This window comes from Leopardus geoffroyi, chromosome A3, assembly GCF_018350155.1.
Source record: "Leopardus geoffroyi isolate Oge1 chromosome A3, O.geoffroyi_Oge1_pat1.0, whole genome shotgun sequence".
Classification (NCBI taxonomy): Eukaryota; Metazoa; Chordata; class Mammalia; order Carnivora; family Felidae; genus Leopardus; species Leopardus geoffroyi.
The window spans coordinates 91,725,264-91,742,773 of NC_059336.1; the positions used below are offsets into that span (position 1 = coordinate 91,725,264).

General features: G+C 39.3%; 1 protein-coding gene across 1 annotated transcript; it reads left to right on the forward strand.

The window, feature by feature from the left end:
- The first annotated feature begins 1,155 nt into the window (after nucleotides 1-1,155).
- Nucleotides 1,156-11,588, forward strand: MRPL19 (mitochondrial ribosomal protein L19). The gene is made up of 6 exons (XM_045446638.1): nucleotides 1,156-1,291; nucleotides 1,466-1,583; nucleotides 6,634-6,752; nucleotides 6,967-7,101; nucleotides 10,869-11,050; nucleotides 11,200-11,588. Exons 1-6 carry the CDS (start codon nucleotides 1,189-1,191, stop codon nucleotides 11,419-11,421), a joined length of 879 nt encoding a protein of 292 aa, XP_045302594.1. The 5' UTR covers nucleotides 1,156-1,188; the 3' UTR covers nucleotides 11,422-11,588.
- The last annotated feature ends 5,922 nt before the right edge of the window (nucleotides 11,589-17,510 follow it).

Genomic DNA, 17,510 nt, shown 5'->3' on the forward strand with positions numbered 1-17,510 from the left:
TGGGGCAAGGCAATGGATGAGGTATGTATGTCTGAGCCACCTTTTGGGTTGCTATGTGGAGAAGAACTGGAGGGACCTGGAGGCAGGAAGACCAATGAGAAGGCAGGTACAGTGGTTTGCAGTGATCCTGAGGAGGCAGGATGGTGATCTGGATTAGTGATATGGGTGACAGGATGAGAAAGTATAAGGATTCTTGAGATAATTTATGGTACTACATGTAGTTTAAGGAACTTTACCTCAGAGACAGGGAGACACCAAGGATGGCACTAAGATATTTGGCGTTAAGCAACAGATTGTATGTTGAAGCCATCATTTGAGATAGCCAACACTGGGGAGGTGGTTTGGAAGTAAACGTAATGCATTCAACATGAACATGGTGAGTCTGAGATGCTTTGGGACATTAATTCAACTGGAATGACCAATAAGTAATTAATAATCACATCACTCTGAGTGTGAAATCCTTCCAGTGACTCACCATTGTCAAGGGTACAAATTCCAAATTTCTCAGCAAGACTTATAACCTACTCTTTTGAGTTTCATTTCTGCCACCTATCCCAGCCACATTGCCCAACCCAAAGTCAATTTTAGCATGCTCTCTTGAGTCTCAGGGACGCTGTGCCAACTGCATCAGGAACTATTTTCTTTTCTTTTTCTTGCATTCAACAAAGAGTGAGGGCCAGATAACTGGTAGGTGCTGGGATAAAATGGTGAGCAAAACATGACCTCGTCCATGCACTTTCCGCGCTAGACAATAATCCAATAATTACACAAGTAATTCTAAATTAAATTAAATTAAATTAAATTAAAAATAGAATTGCAAATGGTATCAGAGGTGCTAATGGAAAGTACCTAGTAAGGATAAGAGCCTATACCGGGGTCTTGATGTAGCGAAGCCTGAGAAAGTGAAGATAGAATTGATTCACAGAGGGAGGAAAGTGTTCCTATGGAGGGGTAAAACTTGGCACACTGTGGGGGAACTAGAGAAATATACACGTTCTCTAAAATACTTAGGCCAGGGTTGGGGGTTATTGGGGGGAGTGGAGAGGAAAAGGAACAGAGGAAAAACCAAACCAAAACAAAAGAGCCTTTGGCTGCTTTGTCCCATAGCAGCCGCCGTCCTATCTCAAGTAGTCCCGACCTCGTCGCACTGATTATTGGGAGTTGTAGTCTTGACCTTAGCGAGCAGACATGGCGGCCTCCGTTGCAGGGGCCTGCGGGGCCGCAAGGGACCTGTCTCGAAGTTTTCGAGCCGCCAGGGCGCTGCTTCCTGCGCTAGCCTCCGTCACCTGGCGTAAGTGGAGCGGGGCTTGCACACCGGAGGGAAGAGGGAGCTCGGGGCGAGGCTCGAGGGAGGCAAGCCTAGAAGTCAGGAGCAACCCTCGTGGGACCGCGAGTTGGGGGAGATTGCAGGGCTCGGCGGGAGTTCTGGGCGAGTTCTGTTGACCTCTGTCGCCCGCTGCTGCAGGGGCCCGCGTGGGGCCGGTCCGACAGCAGAGCACCGGACCTTCGGAGCCGGGCGCGTTCAAGCCGCCGCCGAAACCGGTCATTGTGGACAAGCGCGGTCCCCCTCGTCAGGAAAGGAGGTGAGGCCCAGGCCGGCGCGCGGTTCCCGCTTTTTGGGTCTGTGCGCTTGCGAACCTGCCTTTACTTTGGAGATCTCGGCTTTAAAGCAGAGGTGGAACGCCCACTGCAGGAGCTTTTGTGCAGGATTCATGAGCTCGTGTGCAAAGCTTAACCACTTCAGGTTTGTCTTCCCCTTTTTTCCCAAGCTAGCGTTGAACTTTCTCTGCAGCCTTATTAAATCAGAACTAAAAGCAAGGATTCTCCCTATTTGAAGCTCTTTGCTTCAGCATTCAGCTTGTATCAAGAATTTTTCTCTCAAATACATAGTATTTTACTTGTTTGAGAAACTGATCATTCCTTGCCTCGGTAGAAATGGATTGGCCAGAGCTCACCCTGTTTTCCTTTCCCTACACACGTGTTTTAGTTTCCTGAAAATGCTATACAGTGATAAAATTTTACGGTAATTGGTGTCTTAAATTTGCTTTTAAAAACAGTGTGCTTAAGTGACTTCTGGGTGGCTCAGTCCTTTAAGCGGCGGACTCTTGATTTCCACCCAGGTTATGATCGAAAGGTTGGTGAGATCCAGCCTAGCATCGGGTTCTGAGCTGATCGCTCAGAGCCTCCTTGGGATTCACTCTCTCCCTGTCTCTGCCTCTCCCCTGCTTGCGGGCATATTCATTCATATTCTCTCTCCCTCTCTCTCAAAAATAAATAAGCTTTAAAAAAAAAAAAAAGATAAAACCCAGTGTGTTTAAAAGCCTGGTTCACTTAAATGAATGGTGGCAACTTTGGAGGTATCTGTAAGTTTAGGTAACCTAGTTGTATAACAACCTTATTAAAAAGCCAATTTTAGCAGGAAAAAGTTGGTGAGATTTGGCTATTCCTTGTTGGTTGGATTATCTCTGTATGCCTATGTGTGTGTGTTTAACATTGCAAATATCCTGTTCTAAGTTGAACATTGAATTTATGGAAGGTAGAGATTCAGAAAAGATTTCCTTACACAACTTTTTTTTTTAAGTTGAGAAAGGAATATCTCTCTTAAATGGCAACAGTTATTATAATTCAGTTAAGTGGGAATGTAAATTGTATAATTACTTTGGGAAACAGTTGAACAAAATTTAGTAATTTTGAGGTTGTGTATACCTTTCCACCCAGTCGGTACACAACTTAAAGTAATATGTACAAGGAAATATGTACAGAAATGAACACAAAGGTATTTATAACAAACAAAAATGTAGAAGTAGCCTAGATATCCATCAGTAGGTGAATAGGCAAATGCATTTATATAATGGAGTATTACATGGCAGTGAAAAATAAATGACCTGGAGCTGACATGGATATAAACTTCATAAATAATGTGTGGAGAAAAAACAACCTGCAGAAGAATTGATATAGTATGATAGCATTTTTATATTGCTCAGACATGCAAATGTAAAGTATAAAATGCATATGTACATTTTACATACATACATGCATATGTAAAGTATAAAATGTACAAGGGAAATTCTCCACAGAGAAATCAGACCTATGGCTTTCCCAATAGCCATACAAGCTGACATTACATACCTCCTGATGTGATAGGATAAGATGATCACCTCTATAATATTTTTACCCAAAATGTTTAACCTTGGTCTAGACATGTGGAAACAATAAACATTTCCAGAATCCAGGGATGGTGTATAAGACAGTAGGCTTTTTGACTCTTCAGAAAAGTCAGTGTTGTAAAAATACAAAGATGGGGAATAGTAGCAGTTTAAGAAACTAAAGCGAGTAATACCCAGATATAATGTGTGAAGCTTGATGGTAGCTGGGATTGGGCAACAAAAGGCCTTTTCCAGGACAATTAGATACTGTTAGTTCAGATATGTTTAAATACAAACTACATATTACATTTTGTTGTTGAATTATTGCAGAAGTTCTTAGGTGTCATATACAAGTATTGTGATAAATGTAGCAGAAAGTCCCTATTCTTAGAAGCTTTCTAAAGTATTCTGAGATGAAATACCTTGCTATTTGACATTTCAAATAGTTCAGGAAAAAAATTATATGTATATATAAAGCAAATATGTCAAAATGTTGGCAGTTGATGAAACGAGATGGTGTGTATATGGGTATTCATTGTATTACTATTTCAACTTTTTGGTGGGCTTAAAAAGTTTCAAAGTAGGAAATGAGTGTTGGGGATCATCATCAAAAAGACATGACTGCTGATTGACCCATGGGCTGAACCCCAGCTCCTCACCCCTTCCCTTGTCTTTGGAATGTGGGTTCTGCTTGCCTTTTCTGCTCCTAGAGGCTGCTCCAGAGACATAGCCTCGAGATGATGATGTGGTATTGAAAATACCTACATAGTGTATGTGACTAAGACCACTTAGGGCCTCTTTGTAAATTTTTTTTTAATTATCTCATTTTATTTTTTTAAATTTACGTCCAAATTAGCATATAGTGCAACAATGATTTCAGGAGTAGATTCCTTAATTCATTACCCTTACCCATTTAGCCCATCCCCCCTCCCACAGCTCCTCCAGTAACCCTCTGTTTGTTCTCCATATTTAAGAGTCTCTTAGTTTTGTCCCCCTCCCTGTTTTTATATTATTTTTGCTTCCCTTCCCTTATGTTCATGTGTTTTCTATCTTAAAGTCCTCATATGAGTGAAGTCATGATATTTGTCTTTCTCTGACTGATTTTGCTTAGCATAATACCTTCTAGTTCCGTCCACATAGTTGCAAATGGTAAGATTTCATTCTTTTTGATGCAGGGTAATACTCCATTGTATATGTATATATGTATACCACATCTTCTTTATCCATTCATCAATCGATGGACATTTGGGCTCTTTCCATACTTTGGCTATTGTTGATAGTGCTGCTATAAACATGGGGGTGCATGTGTCCCTTCGAAACAGCACACCTGTATCCCGTGAATAAATGCCTAGTAGTGCAATTGCTGGGTCGTAGGGTGGTTCTATTTTTAACTATTTGAAGGAACCTCCATACTGTTTTCCAGAGTAGTTGCACCAGTTTGCATTCCCACCAGCAGTGCAAAAGAGATCTTCTTTCTCCGCATCCTCATCAACATCTGTTGTTGCCTGAGTTGTTAATGTTAGCCATTCTAACAAGTGTGAGGTGGTATCTCATTGTGGTTTTGATTTGTATTTCCCTGATGATGAGTGAGGTTGAGCATTTTTTCATGTGTTTCTTGGCCATCTGGATGTCTTCTTTGGAGAACTGTCTCTTCATGTCTTTTGCCCATTTCTTCACTGGATTATTTGTTTTTTGGGTGTTGAGTTTGATAAGTTCTTTACAGATTTTGGATACTAACCCTTTATCTTATATGTCGTTTGCAGATATCTTCTCCCATTCTGTCAGTTGCCTTTTAGTTTTGTTGATTGTTTCCTTCACTGTGCAGAAGCTTTTTATTTTGATGAGGTCCCAATAGTTCATTTTTGCTTTTGTTTCCCTTGCCTCCAGAGACATGTTGAGTAAGAAGTTGCTGCAGCAGAGGTCAAAGAGGTTTTTGCCTGCTTTCTCCTCTAGGATTTTGATGGCTTCCTGTCTTACATTTAGGTCTTTCATCCATTTTGAGTTTGTTTTTGTGTATGGTGTAAGAAAGTGGTCCAGGCTCATTCTTCTGCATGTCGCTGTCCAGTTTTCCCGGCACCATTTGCTGAAGAGACTGTCTTTATTCTGTTGGATATTCTTTCCTGGTTTGTCAAAGATTAGGTGGCCATACGTTTGTGGGTCCATTTCTGGGTTCTCTATTCGGTTCCATTGATCTGAGTGTCTGTTTTTGTGCCACTCTTTGTAAATTTTTAAGATTTGGTGTCTTGCTGCCACCCAGGACAAGCCTGTATGTGAATTCCCTTTGCTGTTACTAAAACTGTAACCTACCCACCCTGAGTGGCCTTCAGTATCTCCTTGTCCTTAGAGTATGGGGCCCAGTTTCAGAGTACACCTGTGAAGCTCCTGAGAAAGGGGTGAACCAGCAAAAGGAAGAAACTTCATGGGAAGAATCATCACCAAATTTAATGAATTACCCCATAGTAATTAACTGTGGGGGAGGGAAGGGTGCACTGGGGCTTCAACTGTATTGATCATTTATTTCTTAGGATGGGTGATAGGGACATGATTTTTCACTGTAATGTCATTTACGCTTTTAAAGAGGTTAGCTTAGGGGTACCTGGGTGGCTCAGTCAGTTAAATGTCTGACTCTTGATCTCAGCTCAGGTCTCGATCTCAGGGTCGTGAGTTCAAACCCTGCCTTGGGCTGTGTGGTTGTTGTGAAGCCTATTTAAAAAGAGAGAAAAGAAGGAAAGGAAGGAGAAAGGAAGGAAGAAGTTAGAGAAGTTAAAGAGGAGAAGAGGAAGATTATTTTTAAGGTCATAGTTAATGATTTATATTTGTATTTTTCCAGACTAAATTTATTCAAAAAAAATTTTTGTTTTAGTGTTTGTTTATTTTTGAAGGAGAGAAAGATAGAGCATGAATGGGGGAGGAGCAGAGAGAGAGGGAAACACAGAATCAGAAGCAGGCTCCAGGCTCTGAGCTGTCAGCACAGAGCCCGACGCGGGGCTCCAACTCACAAACCGTGAGATCACGACCTGAGCCGAAGTTGGACACTCAACCGACTGAGCCACCCAAGTGCCCATCCAGTGTAATTTATTTTAACACGCACAACTCGATGTGAGGCTTGTGGTTTATGGCCATAGGCTTTGTTGTCTGACAGACATGCCTGTGTTTAAATCTTGACTTGATTAGTTCATAGCTAATATAACAGTACATCAGTTTACCTTCTGCAAGCTTCATTTTCATCTGTGAAAGGAGATGATGACAGCATGCTCGCCTAATTGTCGTGAGGATTAATTTATGCTCTCGGTGTGTCGTAAACCTTTAACAGGATGCGAGGTGAGTACTCAGGAATTGTTAGCTATTTTCTTGAGCGTCGACAACAGTTTTAGAAATAAATAATCAACATTTCTTAGGAAGAAAGAATAAAACACGTCAGCATCATAATCTTTAATTTTTAAGTTTGCCTTTAATTTTTTTTTTTTTTTATTTATATTCTTCACAGGTTCTTGAGTCCTGAATTTATTCCTCCAAGGGGAAGAACAAATCCTCTGAAATTTCAGATGGAAAGAAAAGATATGTTAGAGAGGAGAAAAATACTCCACATTCCAGAGTTCTACGTTGGTCAGTAAGAGCTGCACGCTTTCATTATTGGTGGTGGGCGGGCTTAGTTTTTTTCACATAGGGAAGAGTGTTTTTCACAGATCTGGGTTTTGCCCAGATGAGATACTTATTCCTAATACATTAAAACATTTAGGAAGTTAGGAGGTTACCTAGAAATGCTGTTTGTGTGTTTCTGCAAGTCTTGTAAAAGTTCACTTCTCTTTTGAATTCGTAGGAAGCATACTTCGTGTTACTACAGCTGACCCATATGCCAGCGGAAAAACCAGCCGGTTTCTAGGGATCTGTATCCAGAGATCAGGAGCAGGCCTTGGAGCTACTTTTATCCTTAGGAATACTATTGAAGGACAAGGTAGCTTCCATTTCATTAGTTTAATTTTCTGGAAAATGGTATCTCAGGTTCTATTTTGTGTTCTGCATGCCGGGAGAAAACGTCTGGAACTTGAAAGTGAAAGGGATTCCGAGGCCTGACCTGGGCCCGTGGCCTAAGAGTGGGATGAGACTGGAGGCTGCGGAGTAAGCAGTCAGTGCTGTGCTTTCCCTTGAGGGCTTCTTTCATCACAGGACGACCACTGTCAGATTTTCCGACCTCTGCCAGCATCACAGGAGGAGACAAGTGACTATTAACAGTGTGGGGAACATTCAGTGTAGGGGGCAATAACCCATGAGAACATTAAGACAAACATAATGATGTCGTATGAGTCACTTTTCCCTAAAATGAATGCCCCCATTTTGCTTTATATTATGATAGTCACCACAATAATCGTTGTTTGATAAGAATTAGAGGAATTTTTAAAAAGGCAAAACTTGTTTGTTATGCCTAATAAATAAGACAGAGGCCCAAGTGGCAAAATTCTAGAAACATTATGAATCGACATGGCAGAACAGTAAAATTTTCTTTTTTTCTTTTTTTTTAAAATGTGTATTTATTTTTGAGAGAGAGAGAGCAAGTACCTGAACAGGGGAGAGGCAGAGAGATTGGGGGACAGAGGATCTGAAGCGGGCTGTGTGCTGATAGCAGAGAGCCCGATGCGGGACTCATCTTGTAATGACCTGTGGTGCCGTGCATGTCGGAGCTTAGCAAGGCTTACAAGTTGCAGAAATGTGTGCCTTCGATCAGATCATGTGTTTGGAGAAGCCTTGCAGTAGAAAACCATGATCATAGGTGTGTGAGATGGACCTTGGTTTGATATTCTTTCTTTTAAAAAAATTTTTTTTTTTAACGTTTATTTATTTTTGAGACAGAGACAGACAGAGCATGAACAGGGGAGGGGCAGAGAGAGAGGGAAACACAGAATCTGAAACAGGCTCCAGGCTCTGAGCAGTCAGCACAGAGCCCGATGCGGGGCTCGAACTCACTCACCGTGAGATCATGACCTGAGCTGAAGTCGGCCGCTTAACCAACCGAGCCACCCAGGCGCCCCTGATATTCTTTCTTAAAACTGAGATATAATAGTTTCTGCCTTAGTGTTGTGGTCTGTTGTGGGTGATATTCTACATGAAGTACTGAACACTGAATACTCCAAAAATGTTCACTCCCTGTTGCCCTCCTCTAAGGTACTTTTGACTGTTACAACCTGTCTCAACCTTCCCCATCGATACTCCTTTCTTTGGTGTTTTTCCTAGTCCACTGGCTTTAAATACCATCCATATGATGAGAATTTCCAAATTAAAAAAAAGAATTTTTTTTTTAATGTTTATTTTTGAGAGAGAGAGATAGAGCATGAGCAGGGGAGGGGCAGAGAGAGGGAGACACAGATCCAAAGCAGGCTCCAGGCTCTGAGCTGTCAGCACAGAGCTCGACATGGGGCTTGAACCCATGAGCGTGAGATCATGACCTGAGCTGAAGTCAGACGCTTAACCGACTGAGCCACCCAGGCGCCCCGAGAACTCCCAAATTTAGATCTCAAGGACTGACCCTGTCCAGGTTCCGGATTTGTACATACAACTACCTCTTTGACATTTCCGGGTGGATATCTTTTAAGCATACGACAAGCTCAGAATAGGATTGTTTTCCTCACAGTGTGTTCCTCTTGGTTTTTTCTATGTCCATAAGTGGCACCACTGCGTACGTACTTACTTAATCAAAAATTCAGGAGCTATTTTTAATTATTCTCTTCATATATCCAGTCAGTCAAGTTTTCTTGGCTTAATCTCCAAAAAATATATTCCAGTTCTGTTTGGTTCTCCGTCTCCATGGCCACCACTTGTGTCCATGCCGCCCTGCCTCCTTCCTGCCTGCAGCTATGCTGTATTCCTGGTTAACTTTCCTGGCCCACTGACTTACTGTGCTCCAGCCAAAAAGGCCTTTTTCTGTTTTGTTTTGTTTTTCCCCCCAATATAGCAAGTTTGTTAAGACCCCAGGGCCTTTGCATTTGCTGTTCTTTCTGCCTTGAGCACTCTTGGCTATTTGTAGTGTCAGTCTAAATTGTGTTTTTAGAGAGGCTTTCCCTGGCTTTACTATTCATATACTATTTATTCCCCAGCCACAGTATTATCACTTTGTTTATATTGACTATATGAAATTACCTTAAATTATGAATTGTAAATGAAATTTTGGTGTGTCTATTTATTGTCATCCACTAGAATATAAGCTCTATGAGAGGAGAAGGATTTGATCTATTTTGAGTTCACTATAGGCACAATCCCTAGATCAGTACTTGGAACAGAATAGGTATATAGGAAATAATGGATTAAATCCTGGTATTAAATGTTGTTCATACATATTTGTATTTCTCTTGGGATTATTTCAGGAAACCTCAGAATATACTCTTTCCCTTAAGTGTTTGGTGCTAACAGAGGTTGTATCTTAAACTATTACTTGTAGCATCTTGAAACAGCAATGCTGTTCCTAGCTTGCTTCATATGGAGAGCCCCAGTATGTTTTTTTTTTTTTTTAATGTTTTATTATTTATTTTTGAGAGAGAGAGTGTGAGTGGAGGGGAGGCAGAGAGAGAGGGAGACACAGAATCTGAAGCAGGCTCTAGGCTCTGAGCTGTCAGCACAGGGCCCGACACAGGGCTCAAACCCATGAACTGTGAGATGATGACCTGAGCCGAAGTCGGACGCTTAACCAACTAAGCCACGCAGGTGCCCTGAGCCCCAGCATGTTTTAAAACCTAGGCCATCCTGGGGTGCCTGGGTGGCTCAGTCGTTTGAGTGTCCGACTCTTGATTTTGGCTCAGGTCATGATCCCAGGGTCATGGGACTGAGCCCTGCATTGGGCTTTGCACTGAGTGTGGAGCCTGCTTAAGATTCTCCCTCTGCCTCTCTCCCTCACTTGTGCACTTTCTCTCTCTCTAATATAAAAAAAATTTTAAAAAGGAACTGATCTGGATTAAAAAATAAATAAATAAAACTTAGGCCATCCTTAGGAGGGACTTCTAAACCAAAGTTAGAACTTAAAAATGTATTAACTCTTTGCATCATTACTCCTGTTGCCCTTAATGTAGGAGATCAAGTTTTATAAGTAGTTGGGAAACAAACAAAAATGTGACAGTAAAGAATTTACTCAGATTTTCTCCAGGTTAATAGTATCAGAAGTGAAGAGTGCGGGGATGGGCTAAATGGGTAAGAGGCATTAAGGAAGACACTTGCTGGGGTGAGCACTGGGTGTTACACATAGGGGATGAGTCACTGGAATCTACTTCTGAAATCATTATTGCACTATATGCTAACTAACTTGGATGTATATTTAAACACTAAAAAGAAAAGGAGATGAAGAAAACATTCTCAGGATCTAATCCCTCTTCTGATACTAGACCCTAAACAATTTTAACACTGTTATCATGGTCTCTTAAGATCTTTTTGGGCCAGACCAATAAATAAAAAAGGATTTGAAAAAAAAAATAGTACCAGAAGTGAAGAGATGTGTGACTGTATTTATAGAAGACATTTTTCTTTAGACTATCATTCTAACTCAGATTTTTTTCACTTTTTAATCTACATGGACTTTATTTTTTTCTTTCGATAATCTTTATCTTAAAAATTACAAATTTATGTCACATTTCCTATGTGCAAAACCCTGTGCTAGTTCCATTATAAAATAGTTTTTACTGTTGTATAAGGCATATACAGGCGTCTGGGTTCAGATGGTAAGAATATGTTTTCTCTGTTTAGGTGTTGAGATTTGCTTTGAACTTTATAATCCTCGAATCCAAGAGATCCAAGTGGTCAAATTAGAGAAACGGCTGGACGATAGTTTGCTATACTTACGAGATGCCCTTCCTGAATATAGCACTTTTGATATGAATATGAAGCCAGTCGTACAAGAAACGAGCCACGACGTTCCTGTTAATCAGGTATGAGTTGTATTTGTAGAACTGAACGTTCTATATAAAGAAAGAGTCACCTTAATGAAAACTTTTAGAAGAATTTTGCTTGCTACTAAACAAATTCTTTCTTTCTTTCTCTTTCTTTTCTTTTTTTTTTTTTTTAATATCATCTGTAGCTGAAAGTAAAAATGAAGCCTAAGCCCTGGTCCAAACGCTGGGAACGTCCAAAATTTAATATTAAAGGAATCAGATTTGATCTTTGTTTGACTGAAGAGCAAATGAAAGAAGCTCAGAAGTGGAGTCAGCCGTGGCTTGAGTTTGATATGATGAGGGAATATGACACTTCAAAAATTGAAGCTGCAATATGGCATGAAATTGAAGCATCGAGAAAATCCTGATTCTGAGACTCAGTTTGGTTATTCGCAGAGGATGTGCTGACTCCCAGAGGATTTACTTAAAGACCAATTTAATTTTATATACAAGGACATAGTCATCAAATCAATTAAACATTCATTAGTTTATGAGTACTGTTGCAAAAAAATAAAATTAGCATGTCAGTTTATTACTTCAGAGTCAAATCATTACCAAAATTCTTTTCATTGAGCCTGGAATCTGAACACGGAAGTGATGGGATTTCTTTCAGTTTGTGGAATAAATTATAAAAAGTGTATGATATAAAGAGTAATAATAAAGTGAGTATTGATGTACCCACCTCAGGGTAAGAGGTGAAACATGTAGTAAGATCCAGAAAGGTTAAGAAATAGAACATTTACTAGGGTTTGAGAAGCTTGTTATGTGTCTGCAATTGCATCCTTCTCCCCTCCCAGATACAAGCACTATCCTGACTTTGTGTTAATCATTCCCTTGTGTCTCGTTTGATTTTATTGTATACATATACATTCTAAAACAACATACTTGTTTTGGAAAACCTGTTGGCAGATAAAAAAGGACAAAATTATCATTATTACATGAAGGCTTCATGGAGAAGGTAACAGTCTTTTGCTCATAGTCTGGCTGCATTTTCTCTGTTTGCAAAAGTCACTTTGAGGTAGTTCGTGGCCAAGTTCATGAGTGAGTCCTGCTTAACAAGAAGGCTTACCACAGGGCATCTGACAATTGATGTCTGGCAGAAATGGGGTTGGAGGGAGTAGACTTCTATATTTTCTGGTTTTCAGCTCATGAAGAATCAAGCTCCAGCTCACAGGATAGGTCGGAACTATGCTTCTGTAGGACAATGTGAGTATCCTTGCTGATCCATGTAGCTGAGAGTGGAATGGAAATCTGGCATATAATGGCATATGGTATTGAGGGCAACCCTCAACCTGTTTTGAATTATGCTGCTCAGATCTACCCTCTGGTGCCTGGCTAATTTGGGATTTGCATTGACTTCTCTCCTGTGCTGAGTTTTTTCTGGATGTTTTGTTTTTTATTTTATTGGTTACTGATTTATTTTGGTGGAGCACATCTTTTGGTAGCTTTCAGAGGAAGTATGTATGGAGGTAAATCTTTGGAGTCCTTGCATGTCTGTCCTATTTGGTAATTTTATAGAATTCTAGGTGTGAAGTAGTTTTCCTTCCAAATTTTGAAGATACTGTTACACCGTCTTGTTTCCAGTTGTGTTGAGAAATCCAAAACTATTTCGATTTCAGTTCTTTGTGACCTGAAAACTTGTAGACTATCTTGCTCCTCAAGGTAATGAAATTTCACAGTGATGTGCTTTGGTGTGGGTCTGTATCCATTATGTCCAGTATTTGATGAACCCTCTCAGTATGCTAACTTGTGTCTTTTGTTTCTGGGAAACTTCTTGTTCATTGATGATTTCCTCTCCTCTGCTTTTCTCTTTTGGGAGAAGTTAATTTGATGTTGGTTCTCCAGGACTGGATCTCTTTCCCCCCTTCCCCAACCTCATCTCTCTTTAATTCAGTCTTCTAACTCTTCTTTGCTCTCATAATTTTAAATCTGAAGATCCCTTTTTGATTTCTGGATGCTCCTTTTCTTACATGGTACTTTGTTCTTATTTTATATTTTTGCCTATGGATGTCTTCTGTTACCATTCAGTACATTCGTGATAGTGTTTGTGTGTTGTTGTTTTGTTGGGGTTTTTTTATGAAGTTGTTTTTCTGTAGGATCTGTTTTCTTCAAATTTCTTCTGTGTGTGTGTGTGTGTGTGTGTGTGTACACATTTTTTTTTTTTTTTTTTCTTTTCCTGTTTTAGGCTTTTCCAGGACATCTGACAATCCTTGGCTGTCTATTTCTGGTCAAATAGTGGACTAAAAAGCTGATTAGGAGCCTTGGACTTGTGAGAAGGGTTGTTTTTAGGGTTATTGGGGTGGACTTGTTTTGGGAGTTCTGTTCTCCACATATGTGAATGTCTTGGATTGGTCACATTCTCCAGAGTAGAGGCTTCCAGTCTCCCTCCTGGATGGCAAGGATCTGTCTGCCGGTGTTGTGAGAACCTGATGGGGGAAGAAGTATGGGGTTTCAGTCACTATATGTGTATGTGCTAGCTTGTCCAACTTTCCCCTCCCCACCAACACGCTACTGGCTTGCTACCCTCAGTACCGGAAGTCCAGAAAAACCGTCTTTCAGATGTCTAGAGAATAAACTTCTGGCCTTTTACTGGCCTGGGGAAGGGCTAGACAAGCAATGGTGAGGAATAGAGGAAGGGATATTAGGCATATAACCTCCAAATACTTCTCATTAGGTTCTTCTATTAGCCACTGTCCTTAACCCCCAGCTGCCGGGGTATTGAATCTGCTGACTGGACAATTATGAGGGCGAATTAGGTTGATTCTCACCTTTCTCCACTGCTGGCTTGATTTGCCTTTCTTGAGTCTGCTAATCCATCCGTTTGCTTTGTCAGAATTGTGTTCTGATTGTTTCTTGTCCTGTTCTCTCCTCTGGTTTTGTGTCTCATTCATAGGCTTTCAGTGGTTTGTACTGCTTGCCTCTTGTCCTGTTTTCTCTGTCCTTGTGGATTTGTTTTTTCCCTATGGTGTATTTTAATGGTAATTTGAATAATTCATCTGACAAATTAGCCTATGTAGCCATTTTTTCAATAATAGATTTCTTCTCCAAAATAAATTTTTAGATATTAACCTTGAGGTTCTCAACATTCAGTGCATCCTTGATCTTTTTTACTAATAGTTGTTACACAACATTCTGATTACACTTAGGAAGCAGTGGAATTTACCACTTATATGTATTACTTGCTGAGAAAGCTCAAAAATTTTAACAAGAGTCTGATATTTTTCTTCTCTCTTTTTTTTTTTTTTTTTTAGAGAGAGAGAGAGAGAGAGAGAGAGAATGAGTGGGGGAGGGGCAGAAGGAGAGAGAGAGAAAGAGAATCAAGAATCTCAAGCAGGCTCCACGATGCTGGGCTCAATCTCATGACCATGAGATTGTGACCTGAAGCTGAAATCAAGAGTCATGCTTGACCGACAGCCACACCGAGGTGCCCAATACTTTTTTTCCCTTTAACTTGTCAAAAGATAATCATTAAAGCCTGTTCATTTTTTACCATGGTAAACATACTTCATTCAACCTTGGCAGAGGAGCAGATGAATGATACATTTCAAGATCTAAAGCTGGGTAAATATGATCAGCTCATAAGTACATGTGTTCATAACACAATGAATACTGATTTCACTCTAAAATTATCTTTAAAATTCTTGTGAGTTTTCCTCCAGAAACAAAGTAAATCTTAATATATTAATGTGTATAGGATAAAAATTTGTATTGTAAGATATATAGCAAAATTTGCCCTTTAACCATTTTTAAGTGTATGATTTGGGTGGCATTAGTTACATTCACAATGCTGTGTGGCCATCACCACTAGAACTTTTTCCTTACCACAAACAAACTCATTAAGTAACTCTCTATTCCTGTCCCCTCTCTTCCAAGCTCCTGGTAAATCCCATTCTACTCCTTATTTATTTTTTACTCTTTATTAATTTACCTATTCTGGATACTTCTTTTAAGTGGAATCACAAAATATTTGTACTTTGCATTTGGCTTATTTCGCGAATATTTTTTCAAGATTCATCCATGTTATAACATCAGGATTTCATTTCTTTTTATGGCTAAATAATATTCTACTGTATAATTACTATATTTTGTTTATCCATTCATTTCTTGATGCACACTTGGGTTATTTTCACCTTTTGGTTATTGTGAATAATGCTGCAATGAAGACTGACATGCAAGTATCTCTTTGAGGTGCTATTTTTATATTCTTTTTAAACATATTCCAGGCTTATACCCTGGAATGTAATTGCTGGTACATATATATTTAAATATTCCTTTCCATTTCTTTAACCCCTTTTCTGGATTTGCATTGGGGCTGTTTAATTCCCACCTATTTATGAATTTTCCACTTTCCCTTTTGTCAGAGAGGATACTTTGTATGATTTCAAAGTATCATTTTAAAATTTATGGAAAGTTGTTTTGTAGCTTAACATGTGGTCTGTCCTGCGGAGTGTTCCACGTGCACTTGAGAAAACTAGATTGTGTTGCTGGGTGGAGTGTTTTGTAAACATCTGTTAGGTCTAATTAATTTATAATGTCCAAGTCTTCTGTTTTCTTATTGACCTTGTAAGTGTTTTATCCATTTTGACAGCAGAATGTTGAATTTTCCAACAATTATTATAGAACTCTCTAGTTTTCCCTTTAATTCTGTCAGTGTTTGCTTCATGTATTTTGGGGGCATATTGTTCACTACATAAATTATTCTATCTTTTTGATGAATTGACTTATCAATATGTAATATACTTTGTTTCTTGTAACAGTTTTTTGCTTATAGTCTATTTTGCCCTATATTACTACAGCCACCTCTGCTGTCTTGGTTACTGTTTACAGAGAGTATCTTTTTCGGGGAGCTTGGCTGGCTCCCCAGTAGAGCATGGGACTATTAATCTTAAGGTATGAGTTCAAGCCCCATGTTGGGGGTCGACTTTACTTTAAAAAAAAAAAAATTATATATATATACATACATACATACATACACACACACACATATCTTTTGTGTCTGGCACTAAAGTGAGTTTCTTATAGACAGCATAGAGCTAGATCTTGTGTTTTGTTTTTTTTTATCTGTTTGAGAATCTCTGTCTTTTGTTTGGAGAGTTTAACACATTTACATTTAAGTCAATTAGTAAAAAGAATGGACTTACTATTTTGTTATTTGTTTTCTTCATATTTTATACCCCTTTTGCTTCTCGTTTTCTCCATTACTGCTTTCTTCTGTGTTGTTGATTTTTTTGTAGTGAACTGATTGTCTTCTCCATTCCTTTACAGGTATATTTGTTAAATGTTTCCTTTGTGGTTACCATGAAGATTACATTTAACATCCGAAATTTATAATAATCTAGTTTGAACTGATACTAACATAACTTCCATAGCATACAAAATCTCTACTACAAAGTTCTGTTCTGCCTTTATATTATTGATGTCACAGATTTTATCTTTATAGAGTGTGTGCTCCATAACGGATTTATAATTGTTTTGTATGCATTTGTCTGTACTTACCTTTACTGGAGACCTTTATTTCATCATACAGATTCAGGTTGCTGTCTGATGTTCTTTTTTTTCTGCCCACAGTATTCCCTTTAGCATTTCCTGTAGAGCAGCTCTGATTGCAAGGAACTCCCTCGGGTTTTGTTTATCTGGGAACATCTTCATTTCTCCCTTATTTTTGAAGGATGGTTTTGCCAGATACAGAATTATTGGTTGGCGGTATTATTATTTGAGCACTTTAAATAGTCACCCCATAGCATTCTGGCCTCTATGGTTTCTGCTGAGAATTGGCTGTTACTTTTATTGAGGATCTTTTGATCTTGAGGAAGAGCGTTTCTTTTTTGCTGCTCTCAAGATTCTCCCTGCCTTTGTTTTTCGACAGTTTCATTCTACTGTCTTGGTGTGGGCCTCTACATTTATCCCACTTGGAGTTCACAGAGATTCTGGATTTGCAAATTCATGTCTTTGCTCAAATTTTGGATGTATTTGGCCATTATTTCTTCAAATATTCCTTCTGCTTCTTTCTTCTGGGACATTGATAATATGCTGGTCTGTTTGCTGGTGTCCCTCCAGTTCCTCAGGCTCTATTCACTTTTCTTCTTTCTATTTTCTTTCTAGTCCTCAGACTTGGTCACTGTAATTGTCCTGTTTTCAAGTTTGCTGATTCTATTTTCCATTTTGGTACAATTAGCTGTTAAACTCTACTAGTGAACTTTTAATTTCAATTATTTTACTTTCTAGCTTCAGAATTTGTTTGGTTCCTTTTGATAATTTCTGTGTATTTATGGATATTCTCATTTTGTTCACTTATCCCTTTTCTGATTTTCTTTAATTCCTTGTCCCTGGTTCCCTTTAGTTCTTTGAGTATATTTAAGACAGTTGCTTTGAAGGCTTTGTCTATTAATTCCGATGTCTGTGGTTCTCCAGGGATGTTTTCTACTATTTTGTTCCTTTGAGTGGCCATACTTTCCAG